The sequence below is a fragment of the Erpetoichthys calabaricus genome, chromosome 1 (genome assembly GCF_900747795.2).
Source record: "Erpetoichthys calabaricus chromosome 1, fErpCal1.3, whole genome shotgun sequence".
Lineage (NCBI taxonomy): Eukaryota > Metazoa > Chordata > Cladistia > Polypteriformes > Polypteridae > Erpetoichthys > Erpetoichthys calabaricus.
The window spans coordinates 214271271-214285349 of NC_041394.2; the positions used below are offsets into that span (position 1 = coordinate 214271271).

At 40.4% G+C, this 14079-nt stretch overlaps 1 protein-coding gene across 1 annotated transcript in view; it reads right to left on the reverse strand.

Annotated features, from left to right (window-relative positions):
- smo (smoothened, frizzled class receptor) overlaps window positions 1–12407 on the reverse strand; it is a 98226-nt gene extending 85819 nt beyond the window's left edge. Inside the window, exon 1 of the mRNA XM_028811429.2 lies at window positions 11446–12407. Within this exon, the coding sequence (XP_028667262.2) occupies window positions 11446–11707 (262 nt within the window). The 5' untranslated portion in view covers window positions 11708–12407. The remainder of the gene's footprint in view (window positions 1–11445) is intronic.
- Between the last annotated feature and the right edge of the window lie 1672 nt (window positions 12408–14079).

Sequence of the window (14079 nt, forward strand, 5' to 3'; positions counted from 1 at the left end):
GGCACACTAAACAAGACTGTTGTCTCTTTTGCACCTCATTCTGCCAAGACAGCCTATCTTTCTAAGTGACAAAATACTGGAATTTATTGGCTGAGAAAGTTAGTACATGAGTATTTTGAAATGAGAAAAAGCTGAGCCAGATGCAATTCATGATATAGCACATTTAAAAAGATATACATTAATTTCTTGACCCATTTATAGCAATTCAGCTAATCCATCACAGGAAGCAGGAGTCTACCACAAACAAACTATAGATAGGAAGCTGGTACAGCTAGGCAATGGATCATTCGTGATTAAAATGATAGATCACAGTTCACAATGCAGTAAACGTCATAATCGTGTATATTTGATGATGAAAGTGAGCACATGTAACTGTCAATCATCAGACTGTGTTTATAAATCAACAAAAAATGCCAATCTTTAAAACTGATTAAAATGCCTAAGCCTAATCAAGTGAGTGAAGCTCCATGTGGTATATGGTTACATAAATCGTACACTATTCCTGGCCTATTCAAACGGCAGCCCGTGTGCCCCATGCAGCCCAGCCTGTAATCTCGCCAGAAACACAGAGAAAAAATGAGAAAAACACACATTTTGCGAGCCTTCAGAAATTCCTACAGTAGTACAGATAATGAATACAACACTCCACGTAGCCGAACAACATTCAACCCACAATGCAGCGCGTTGTTGTGTGTTTAGAAGTGGTGGCTGTAGTCTAAGATACTGTGACGACCTGTTGAATAAGGAGGACACAGTAGCCACTTCTCCTGGGGAATCTTCAAAATGGTGACCAATTCTTATTTCATGTGTGATGCTCTAAATTATAACCTGTGGTGCAGTGGTAGCATTATTGCTTCACAGTAAGTGGATGATGGGTTTACATCCTGGGTATACATGCCAACATTAAGATCTTCTCCATTGCTCCCCACCTTTCTTCTGTCAGTGAATTAGTCGATTACTACAACAATGGGCTCCACAACATCCTTGAGACCCATGCCCCAGTTAAATCACAAGTGGTCTCTTTTGTAAAATCTGCCCCGTGGTTTACAAGTGAGCTTCAAAAGATGAAAACAGCTGGGTGAGCCCTCGAGGGACGTTTTGTTGCAACCAGTTCAACAGTCCACAAATTAGCTTATCGGGAACACCAAAAAAAATACTCCAGGGCACTGACCACTGCCAGACCTCAATACTATTCAAATTTAATCAACAACAGTCCTGGAAATTCCAAACAACTTTTTTCCGTGATAAACCATTTACTCAATCCTCACACCTACACCTGTAATAATTTCACAGAGGAACAGTGCAATAATTTTTTTGAATATTTCACCTCTAAAGTGGACAGCATCCACTCCTCACTGTCTGCCTCCAGCCCTCCATCGCTGGATGTTTCTATATCAAAGCCAATGGGCTGCCTTTCCCAGTTCCTCTGTACCACAGTTAAAGAAGTTGAGGACATCATACAGAGGATGCGACCTTCAACGTGTTCATTGGACCCTTTTCCTACTCCTCTGATAAAAGCTAATGTATCGGATATAAGCCCTCTTATTGCTGACGTCATTAATCACTCTCTCCAGAGCGGCTTAGTCCCACTGGCCTTGAAAACCGCAAAAATTAGACCTCATTTAAAAAAATCCTCTTTGGATCCTGAAGTGATAGCAAACTATCGTCCGATCTCCAACCTTCCCTTTTTGTCTAAGGTTTTGGAAAATGTTGTTTTGCTTCAGCTTCAGGATCACCTCAAAAAATTCAATCTGTTTGAAAAATTTCAGTCTGGTTTCTGAACTTCTCACAGCACAGAGACAGCCCTGGTCAGAGTCTCCAATGACCTCCTGATGGCTGCTGACCAGGGCTCTCCATCACTCCTTATCCTCCTGGACCTTACAGCTGCATTTGATATGGTAGATCATAATATTCTCCTTCATCATCTTCACTATACAATTGGACTTTCTGGCATTGCTTTCGAGTGGTTCAAGTCCTATCTTACAGACAGGACTGAGTATGTGGCCTTGGGGGATGCTAAATCTCATACCCACACTGTCACCTGTGGAGTCCCACAAGGATCAGTCCTTGGGCCAACCCTCTTTAATATCTATATACTACCCCTGGGTCACATCATCCGCAAGCATGGAGTTTCATTCCATTGCTATGCCGATGATACGCAGCTCTATGCGAGACTGGATTCGACTTCTCTTACACCTCTACACCTCCATCAACTTTTTCCCCTTGCTTGAATGAGATTGAGGTCTGGATGTTCAAGAACTTCCTCAAGCTGAACAGCACCAAAACTGAAGCTCTTTTAATTGGCACCCCCCCCAACTTCGTTCCTCTGTAAATTGTATTTCCTTTTCTGACCGTACCATTACCCTCTACCCTTCTGTTACAAATCTGGGTGTCAAGTTAGACTCCCATCTGTCATTTGATATACATATCCATCACCTTTGTAAAATTGCATTCCTTCATCTCCGAAATATAGCCAAACTCCGTCCCTACCTCTCCCTCTGTGATGCTGAAAAGCTGGTTCATGCCTTTGTCTCATCCAGACTGGAGTATTGTAATGCACTCCTCATCGGGATACCCAACAAGAGCCTTTAAAAGCTCCAACAAATTCAAAATAGTGCTGCAAGAATCCTGATGAGGGTGCGGAAATATGAACACATCTCACAAATCCTTCGATAACTTCATTGGCTCCCTATCCATCTCCGTATCAAATACAAACTCTGTTTGTTTACTCACCAGTGTATCCAAGGAAATGCTCCACAATATCTTAAGGAACTCTTTACATTACAATCCACTACAAGAAACCTCCGTTTTACAAATACCCACCTCCTTTGCCACCCTGTGACCAAACTTCATACAATGGGCAACCGAGCCTTTGCAGCCGCTGCTCCACGGCTCTGGAATACCCTACCAGAGAGCCTGAGAACACAGCAGATTGTGGGCTGTTTTAAAAAACAGCTAAAGACTTTTCTATTTAGGAAAGAAGATTAACAAGAATGCTATAATTATTGTTGCTTCATCTGTTTTTATCTTGCCTTGCCTTTGTTTAATCTTTTTATGTTGCACTTTGAGATTTACTGCAAATGTAAAGTGCCCCTATAAATAAAATGCATTATTATTATTATTATTATTATTACATCCAGTATCCTACCTGTGTGGAATTTGCAAAGCACTTTGAGTAGTGACAAACGTGCTACACAAATTTAAGGAATTATTTATTTTATTTTGTCTTCCTTGTCTGGGCAATTGGGGCACTGATAGCATTGACAGTACTTTTTCATTCTGTTAAAGGTACTTTGTGATGTGTCTGGGTTATATATGACCAAAATATTTATTTTATTTTGAAAAGAAAACAAATCTTATTGCTAATGCTGTGCAATTTTTTTGATTTTATGCACTTTGAGATATGGCTTTTCATATAAATGTTTATTTTATTTCAAAAGGGAAACAAATGGTATCTATACTAATAAAAGGCAAAGCCCTCACTGAATCACTGACTGACTGACTGACTGACTCATCACTAATTCTCCAACTTCCCGTGTAGGTGGAAGGCTGAAATTTGGCAGGCTCATTCCTTACAGCTTACTTACAAAAGTTAGGCAGGTTTCATTTAGAAATTCAAAGCGTAACGGTCATAACTGGAACCTCTTTTTTGTCCATATACTGTAATGGACTGCAGCTCGCTGGCCATGGGAGGCGGAGTTGCGTATTGCGTCATCACGCCTCCCACGTAATCACGTGAACTGACTGTGAACGCAGTATGTACCCAAAGAGCGCTGAAGAAAACATTCATTACACAATTGAGAAGGCAGCGAAACAATAAGAAGCGAAGCAAGGTTTAAAACCGTAAGTTTAAATTAAGTTTATAGAAACGCTCCCGCTGCCATTTGCAATACCATATTCACGAGATAAAAGTTTAATGAGAAGACACGAGGTATAAATGAGATTTGGATTACTTTGTAACGGAGTTAAAATTGCTGTAGCGAGAAACTTTGAAGTGCCGGGTCTTAGCTAACATTAAATAAAGCCGTGGACATCGCAACATCACACAAGAGAGCGGCTCACGTGAACTGACTGAACGCAGCAGGAGTGATCACTTCGCTACAGCGGAAACAAAGCACGGTGTAAACCGTAAGTTTAAATTAAGTTTATAGAAACGCTCCCGCTGCCGTTTGCAATACCGTATTCGCGAGATACAAGTTTAATGAGAAGACACGACGTATAAACGAGACTTTGGATGACTTTGTAACGGAGTTAAAATTGCTGTAGTGAGAAACTTTTAAGTGCCGGGTCTTAGCTAACATTAAATAAAGCCGTGGACATCGCAAACATCACACAAGAGAGCGGCTCACGTGAACTGACTGAACGCAGCACGTCGGAAACAAAGCACCGTGTAAACCTAAAGTTTAAATTAAGTTCATAGACCTACAAAAGGTTGCCATTGATTTGAGGCAAGATTGCTTTTCTCCTGTACAACTATACGTTGCATTCTCAAGTGTGTGCTTGCGCGGCTTGGTCATATTACAACCGGAGTGCTGAACTGACAACGTGGTATACAAAGAGAACTATAACAATCGTAATATATATATATATATATATATATATATATATATATATATATATATACACAGTAATCCCTCCTCCATCGCGGGGTTGCGTTCCGGACCCCCCCGCGAAAGGTGAAAATCCGCGAAGTAGAAACCATATGTTTATATGGTTATTTTTATATTGTCATGCTTGGGTCACAGATTTGCACAGAAACACAGGAGGTTGTAGAGAGGCAGGAGCTTTATTCAAACACTGCAAACAAACATTTGTCTCTTTTTCAAAAGTTTAAACTGTGCTCCATGACAAGACAGAGATGACAGTTCCGTCTCACAATTAAAAGGATGCAAACATATCTTCCTGTTCAAAGGAGTGCGCGTCAGGAGCAGATAATGTCAGAGAGATAGAGAAAAGCAAACAAATCAATAGGGCTGTTTGGCTTTTAAGTATGCGAAGCACCACGGCACAAAGCAGTTGAAGGCGGCAGCTCACACCCCCTCCGTCAGGAGCAGAGAAAGAGAGAGAGAGAGACAGATAAAAACAAACAACCAAAAATCAATACATGCCCTTCGTGCTTTTAAGTATGCGAAGCACCGTGCAGCATGTCGCTTCACGAAGCAGCTGCACAGAAGGGAGCAAAGTGAAGATAATCTTTCAGCATTTTTTGACGAGCGTCCGTATTGTCTAGGTGTGCGAACAGCCCCCCTGCTCAATCCCCCTACGTCAGGATCAGAGAAAGTCAGCGCAAGAGAGAGAGAGAGAAAAGTAAGTTGGGTAGCTTCTCAGCCATCTGTCAATAGCATCCCTTGTATGAAATCAACTGGGCAAACCAACTGAGGAAGCATGTACCAGAAATTAAAAGACCCATTGTCCGCAGAAATCCGCGAACCAGCAAAAAATCCGCAATATATATTTAAATATGCTTACATATAAAATCCGCGATAGAGTGAAGCCGCGAAAGGCGAAGCGCGATATAGCGAGGGATTACTGTATATATATATATATATATATATATATATATATATATGTAGATATGTATATATATAGATAGATATGTATATATGTATGTAGATATGTAAATATATATATGTATATATATATGTGTCTGTGTGTGTATATATATACATCTTGCCTGAAGAAGGGGCCTGAGTTGCCTTGAAAGCTTGCATATTGTAATCTTTCTAGTTAGCCAATAAAAGGTGTCATTTTGCTTGGCTTTTCTCTACATTCATAATGGCTAACACGGTACAACACCCTAGTACTATAACAAAGCCAAAACAATAATCTACATAAGAAAACTTAAAACGTTACATGCGGAGAAGCCACACACATTCACTGACATTATCATCGCAAGTCATTGTGTAAACCATGCAATCCAGGGTTGTCAGGACAGGCAAGTGGATGGATAGAATTCTATGGTAGAGTAGAGTAGAGTAGAGTAGAGTAGAGTAGAGTAGAGTACATAGATAGATAGATAGATAGATAGATAGATAGATAGATAGATAGATAGATAGATAGATAGATAGATAGATAGATAGATAGATAGATAGATAGATAGATAGATAGATAGATAGATAGATAGATAGATAGATAACTTTATTAATCCCAAGGGGAAATTCATATACTCCAGCAGCAGCATACTGATACAAAAAAAAAAAAATATTACATTAAAGAGTAATAAAAATGCAGGTAAAAACAGACAATAACTTTGAATAATGTTAACGTTTACCCCCCCCAGGTGGAAGTGAACAGTCGCATAGTTTGGGGGAGGAACGATCTCCTCAGTCTGTCAGTGGAGCAGGACAGTGACAGCAGCCTGTCGCTGAAGCTGCTCTTCTGTCTGGAGATGACACTGTTTAGTGGATGCAGTGGATTCTCCATAATTGATAGGAGCCTGCTGAGTGCCTATATGTGCCAAAATTAAATGCAATCCAATGTGTTAACTGCATTGAATTGCAATGCATGTGCACGTGGTTCACTTAATTTTTAAGTGGTTTTATCAAATCAAGATGAAAAACATGTCAATCAAATGATCAACTGCTTTTCACTACAGCACAAAATTTTCATGTCAGTTTAAAATGCAATACAAAATCATACTGCAGTTTAATTCATGTCTATAGATTGTGTGTCAAAAGTAAAAGCAAGGCATATTGCATTTTGGTTAGTAACTGTTCAAAGTGTACTGCATTTTGATATGATCATGCAATAATCGTGCAAAACTAAATGTAATCAAATGACCAATCAGCATCAAAATGTGGGATAAAGGGCATCAACAGTTGGGCTACGAGGTACACAGCAGCCAAAATATGATCAACCTCCAGCAAACCAAAATGGATTACACAGATTTAAGGCAAATCATGCTACACAAGTTTTAAACCATTTTAAGTTAGTTATGTCATTATTTTTAAAGAAAATGTGTGGAGAGGAACTTTTTTTCAAGTGTTAATTTGCATTATTTTTTGTTTGGTTACTGTGATAATTTCAGATTTATTTGTGTCACTACAAGAAACTTGTCCTCAACTGTCTTGTTTATATTATGTACTTAAGTTGAAGTGTGCTTTTCTCAGGCAGTCCAAAGCATTCTACTAAGTGAATAGGCAACTCCAAACGTGTGATTTTGTGGTTAAGTATTTAATTGTTAGGACTGACATAAAGTCTGGAAGAGGAGAACAATATTACCTTTTACAGTACTTATATTGTACAAAGAGCATGGATGGATTGGTGTCCTGACCACAGTGGTTGATGGTACAGTCCAGAGTTGCAGATTCCTGGGAGCTCACATCAGCCATGACCTGTCATGGACAACAAACACGACAGCAATGGCCAAGATAGGTCTTCTGAGGCTTCACTTTCTGAGGAGCCTGAACAAACACAACTCCTACAACAGCTGCTGGTTAACTTCTACTGGTGCAACATAGAGTCTGTCATCACATACTGTATTACAGCATGGTAACTCTGGCTGCACCTCTGAGAACAGGAAGGCCCTCCAGCATATCATCAAAACGGCTCAGCTACCAGAACTAGAAAATTACTTCTCTGCTTCAGTGGATAGTGAAGATAAGATTATTTGCAGAGAATCAACCCACCCTGGCCATAGCATGTTCACTTCTCTGCCCTACTGCAGGTGCTACAGAGCCCTGCATGCCAGCACTAGCAGGCTGAAGTACAGCTTCTACCTCAATGCAATCAGCTTATTAAATGCACAGCCATCTCTGCCCCTTCCTATAACAGAAACAACCACTGATTGAACTGAACTTCTGTAGCAACCACACATAGTCACACACTTATACATGAACCATGTGGAGCTCATGACCATTACATTGACAGTAATTCTCACTGTGTCTTCATAGTTTAATATTTACATTTAAATTTATGTTTCTTGTAGTTTCATGTATACTCTTATATACCTTTATCTAAGGCATCAATAGGCTTGCTCCAAACAATATTTCATTGCATTGTACAGTGACAATAAAGGTTGTGGTGGGTGGCCGGCCCCCAGGCCGCCAGGTGGAGCTCTCACGACAACATGGACATTCCCCGAATTCCAGCAGGGCCTCACGGACTTTGTAGTTTATATGCAAAGCCCTGCTGGGTACCATGGGGACCACCAGGAGTCGCTGTAAGGGGGCTGTCGGACTCTTACGTGCCCTATAACCCGGAAGTGCGTCAGGATCATATGACAAGAAGAAATGACGTGCTTCCGGGTTGAAGAAAGGAGCTTTTTATCCGACCCGGAAGTGTTCATGATCACATGGACAAAAGAGAGAAACGCTTCCGGGTCATGGACTATATAAAGGACTCTGGGAAACCAGTACACTGAGCTGAGCTGGGAGGAAGGGTGGCGAAGTGTCTGGGAATGTGGAGGATTGATTATTGTATTGATTAGTGTAATTATTAATTTATGAGTATTGTGGAGTGGAGGGTGCTTTGTGCACATTATCGTTCAAATAAAAATATTTGGACTTTTACCTGGTGTTTGGCGTATTGTCCGAGGGTTCAAGAGGACGACAGCGACCTCAATCTGTCACAAGGTATTTTACAATCTTCCTTTTCTCACTTCTGATGCCAAAATAAGAGAAGTACACTGGGCAGTAGCATCCCTGCCATTGAGCTACTATATTGACACCCACAGGGCTTCATGATCATTGTAGTCAAAATGGGCAGCCTTGTTGGGTTCCTTGAGTGCCAATGGAGGGAGGGTTACCCTGTACTGTGGGGGGTTCCACCTAACCTGCAAGTGTTTTCTGGAGGCAATGTCACCGCACTGGAAGTACTCCTGGGTCTGACCTGTCTAACACAGGCAAGTTGGGGTCAGGAGAAATGGAGGACTAAGCTTGCCTGAGAGGAGATGAGAAGAGAAAAAAAAAAACTGAAAGAATTGTGTTGTATTACATTAGGATAAAATGTGGTGGATTGGGGCCTGGAAGTCAATCCATGTCAAACCAACAGATTTTAGAAAAAGTTCCTGACTGACTAGGACTTATTTCATACTTGCTGAAAAAAATGGAATTGTACTCAATAGCTAGTATGTATAATTTTAGGCTTGTTTCATAATCTACTGCCCTAAATTTAACATCCTGCCAACTTTCAGCTTTTTAAGTAATCACAGGCCAAATTATGTGATTTAAATAGTATCATGAGATATACACTTCTGTATTTAGATAAATTAAGAACTCTGTGCTACATATATTGTTCATCTAAGATGATCTGCTGAAACCCTCCTGCAATTTGTTGTTACAAGAGAGTATTCCTCCCTCTACTGAAAATGAAATTCAGGGCCTGAAATTATCACATAGTTATTTTTGCTGATGCAGCATGTGATGAGGCAACTCTTGTTTTGCTTTCTGATGTAAACTAAATACCATTTGAATTATTTTTAATCATTTTTTTAACAAAACATTTGTTGTTGTGCCCTACAGTAAAAGGAGCTCCAACACTTCCAACATTCTCTCCTGATGCCTTTGCAAATGAGTGCAGCATTAAAATAAAAAATGATTAAGAGCAATCCTTTTTGCTTTCTGCCTTCCATATTCTCTATCTTCTATGAAGTCAGAACCACAAAATATGCTTTTTTAGCATAAAAAGAAAGTATTGCCATTAAGGTCATAACCAAACACACTTCTGAAAATATTTTTTTTTGTTTGTATGTTTTTTTAACCATACTGCCAATCCCTAGATGCCAGCTTTACCTATGCCACATTAAAACGGTATTACAAATACTGTATTTTATGTTTGAGCAAGCATTTTCACTAAATGTTTCATATAAATTGTCTTTTATGTGCATATTGTAAGTTTAAGATTAGTGTGTGCTGATTAGGTTCAGGAGATATATATGCTGAGTGTAGGTTATTATTATTTTTATGTAGGTGTTTTATTACATGCTAGCATGCAAGTTATTTTAACCATCCATCCATCCATTATCCAACACGCTATATCCTTACTACAGGGTCACGGGGGTCTGCTGGAGCCAATCCAGCAACTCCAAATTTTCCAACCGTGTATAAGAATTTCACTTACCCAGAAACAAATGTAAGGAGAAACGAACTTTTAGGTGCTGCTCTGTACAGTGAACAAATATGTGTTCAGGGTTACAGAACTGTAAATTAAAAACACCACCATGGCTCCATTATCTACACGTTATAATGATTCAATATTCTCGGACACTTTAATTTAGCACAGCAGCTACAGAAGTACTCGCCATCATGGTCCGAAACAGCTAACACTTTTACCTTGAAGCTTCTTCTTCAGAAACATCTTTTAAAGACGTGTAAGTAACCAGAACTGCAGTTAGTCCCAGGACTTTCACAGTCATCAACTAACAATAGGACACCAATCAACGCCGTTTTATATCACTCAAGTTGAAATCCGCTCTGTAAAAAGACTACTGAACCAACCCAAACAAATTTCGGCTGCGTTTTCAACTACATGACATAGTAAAATGCTGTTAAAACGCATATTTAATGTAATCTACTATCACCTGTAATTGCATTCTATTAATCGTTATTTTTTAATATGACTATTAGAAAACTATTTAAAAAACAAAAAACTGGCAACTGGCACTTTGGAGTACTATACATTTTCTACTTGTAACTTTCAAGGTAGTTAACCAAGTCCCCTTGCCCACCTGGAATGTTACGCTATACGTACGTTTTAAATCCCCACCACCATTCCAATACTGCAGCACGGGGGCGCAGTGCTTAACGCGGAAGCTGTTGGGCTTCGGATTTCTGTTCACTGTATTGAGTGCCCACATTCTTGTCACACTCTCCTAGACGTTCTCTGTGCATGCTAAAAAGGTTAGTTTTAGCTTAATTATCTCTATGATGGTGCCGCGTACATATCCGTTAGGTTTTTGCCTTGCACCCTTAACAGCCGGCACCGCCTGCGAGCCTGTCATAAGGAAACGAGAATCAGAACATGAATAGACCGCTATTTTGCAGTCGTCTGATGTAAACATCGCAGCGATAACAACAGAGATGTACTAGTAAGGAGCTAACGTCTTTCCACCCACGCAGACTCTTCGTCACAGCAGCCCAGCTCCCCCCAACCTCCGCGCGGTAGGCAGGCACAGTTCAAACTCCAACCCCCACCTCCATCACTACCTCACTAAACACCGAGCACAAACGACTGTTAAGGAGTATTTGTTTGTTTGGTTTTTTTGCCCAGCAGGAAAATCAAAGAAAGTTACATGCAATAAAAATAAATTTCGGAAAAGCATATTCATCACATAAAAAATATCAATGAATCTGAAATGCACTCTAACAAATGATCTTGCGTCCAGATTGCATTATCAAAGTTTACGTGAAAGTTTCCTTTGTTTCATATGGCAAACGGACGTCGCGTGATTTACCCTTCCTTTAGTTTCGCTTAATTATTTTAACTAAAGTTAAAATCGATACTCACCCGACCACATTGCTAGCTTCTCGGAGGCATCCTCCTGAGAACTGGAATCTTCGGCTAGGATTACAGAAGTGTACGTGTAAGGCAGCGGTGAGCCGAGGCATGTATTATACTTTAAAACTTCACAAGTTGTGGTCTTCTTGCAGTCATCTGAAAATACACTGTCGTTTTCCTGGGCTATTCCCAAATGGACGATCAGAAATACAACCTCGAAAATAAAGAACATCCCGAATCTTTCAACAAAGGAATATCCTCGGGAGGACATCTTGGAAAAAAAAATCCAAACTTCTACCAAACTTTATCTTCAAAAAAGGAAAGGCCCCCTTCGCTAAAATGGAGTGGGATGACAAAAAACAAGCAATTTGTTTCCACTTCCACCCAAACGAAAATATCGCTCCTTATCTAAAGTGTACTTGCAGACACACGAAGCCGCATCTTCTTATGAATTTTAACGCCTTCCAAGAATCCAGCTTGAAACTTTGGCCAGCCTCGTACGTATGGCTGCGTGGATGGGCGCCCCTTCGTGTGCATTACTTCTTTCTTTCTCACAAAACTTTTCCTTTTTTAGTGGTTAAGATGCATTTCTTAAATCGGATGTTAATTCGCATTCTCCCAGTTTCATCAGCTTTCCCCAGTTATCACGAAAACGCGTTTCACACCAAAACTCCGCGAACTGTAACTTGATCCACAGACATTCGCATTCGCTATCCAGTGCACCTTCGGATAACAACAGAACAGTGTCCCACACGCACTTTTAGTGCACTTTTCAGAAAAGCCCATAAACACTAGCGCTTGGACTCTGCTTCCCAGTCCGTTACTTTCTTTATGGTATTTCTATAGGTGAGTTTCACTTTTTCTCTAAATTCTCCACAATGCAGTGTTAAGGAGTCAAAGCGGAACTCGTCCCCCCTTCCGATCCTCCTCCCCCACCTTTGAGGGGGGAAAACATGGAGGCGAGAGCCTAGGATAGCTAAAGCTTTACTGTTAACTCTGCTGCTAAAACCCCATCTTTTTTCGTTATGATATTGTTGTTCTTAATTTGGTGTTGGTAGTCATCATGAGATTTATTTAATTCATAAATTTTGGTCAGCATTCCTGTATTTCTTTTAATTTCGTTACTACTTGATCAGGATGAAGCACTAGGAAAAACCTTTTCTCCACTATCTCTTTGCAGTCTTTGTTATGAAACTTTACCAGCTTTTAAATATGCAGTCCATTGAGATATTTGACTTTCCTTTAACAGCGTAAAGTGGTGATGAATCTAGTAGTACAGCCCCTGCATTCTACTTTCAATCCTTCTTGGAGGTCTGCCTTCTCGCTATTATTATTATTTTATTTCTTTATCGGAAGCCTTTATCCAAGGTGACTTACAAAGCAAGTCGTAATGCATATATGCAAGTATGAAGGTAAGAGCATCAAAAGCAACTGAGAATAAGATAAAAAAAACGAGCTAGAGGGAGTAGTGTAGCTACATAATTATACCTTATCATGCATGTACATCAAAGGGTCATCTTCAGAGTTCCTCCCAGGTATGTAATTTATAATATCTGGGAGTGCAGCTGGATGATAAATTAGACTGGACTGCCAGTACTGATGCTCTGTGTAAGAAAGGGCAGAGCCGGTTATACTTCCTTAGAAGGCTGGCGTCCTTCAACATCTGCAATAAGATGCTGCAGATGTTCTATCAGACGGTTGTGGCGAGCGCCCTCTTCTACACGGTGGTGTGCTGGGGAGGCAGCATTAAGAAGAAAGACACCTCATGTCTGGACAAACTGGTGAGGAAGGCAGGCTCTATTGTAGGCATGGAGCTGGACAGTTTGACATCTGTGGCAGAGCGACAGGCGCTAAGCAGGCTCCTATCAAGTATGGAGAATCCACTGCATCCACTAAACAGTATCACCTCCAGACAGAAGAGCAGCTTCAGCGACAGACTGCTGTCACTGTCCTGCTCCACTGACAGACTGAGGAGATCGTTCCTCCCCAAAACTATGCGACTCTTCAATTCCACCTGGGGGGGAGGGGGGGTAAACATTAACATTATACATAGTTATTGTCTGTTTTTACCTGCATTATTATCAATCTTTAATTTAATATTGTTTTTTGTATCAGTATGCTGCTGCTGGAGTATGTGAATTTCCCCTTGGGATTAATAAAGTATCTATCTATCTATCTATCTATCTATCTATCTATCTATCTATCTATCTATCTATCTATCTATCTATCTATCTATCTAGTTCCACCCCTGGTCAAGAGTGGGTGCTGCATCTAACAATGTTGCCCTCCTTTTCCCCAATAGTACCAAGAGATTGCCCAGTGGGGACAACTGACTGCACTCCTTCCAGCCCATGCAGAAGCTTTTCTTTTTCCTAACAGCAAGATTACTTTGCTCCCAAGATTAAAGGAGGCTATTAATTGTTGTGGTGCTGACACCATCGTGAATTTGTTTAATTCTGTTTGAAGTAAACGGGGACGGCTGGGTTGGCGCCCAAACATTTATTTTATTGAGATCTGTCATTCCCTCGGACAGCCACAACCTGTATCTAGACTAAGACAAAAATACATATCCCAAACTCTTTGTCAGTAAAATGGCATTCATTCTGTAGAAGATACACTAAGTACTTCCAGAAGGTGCATCAA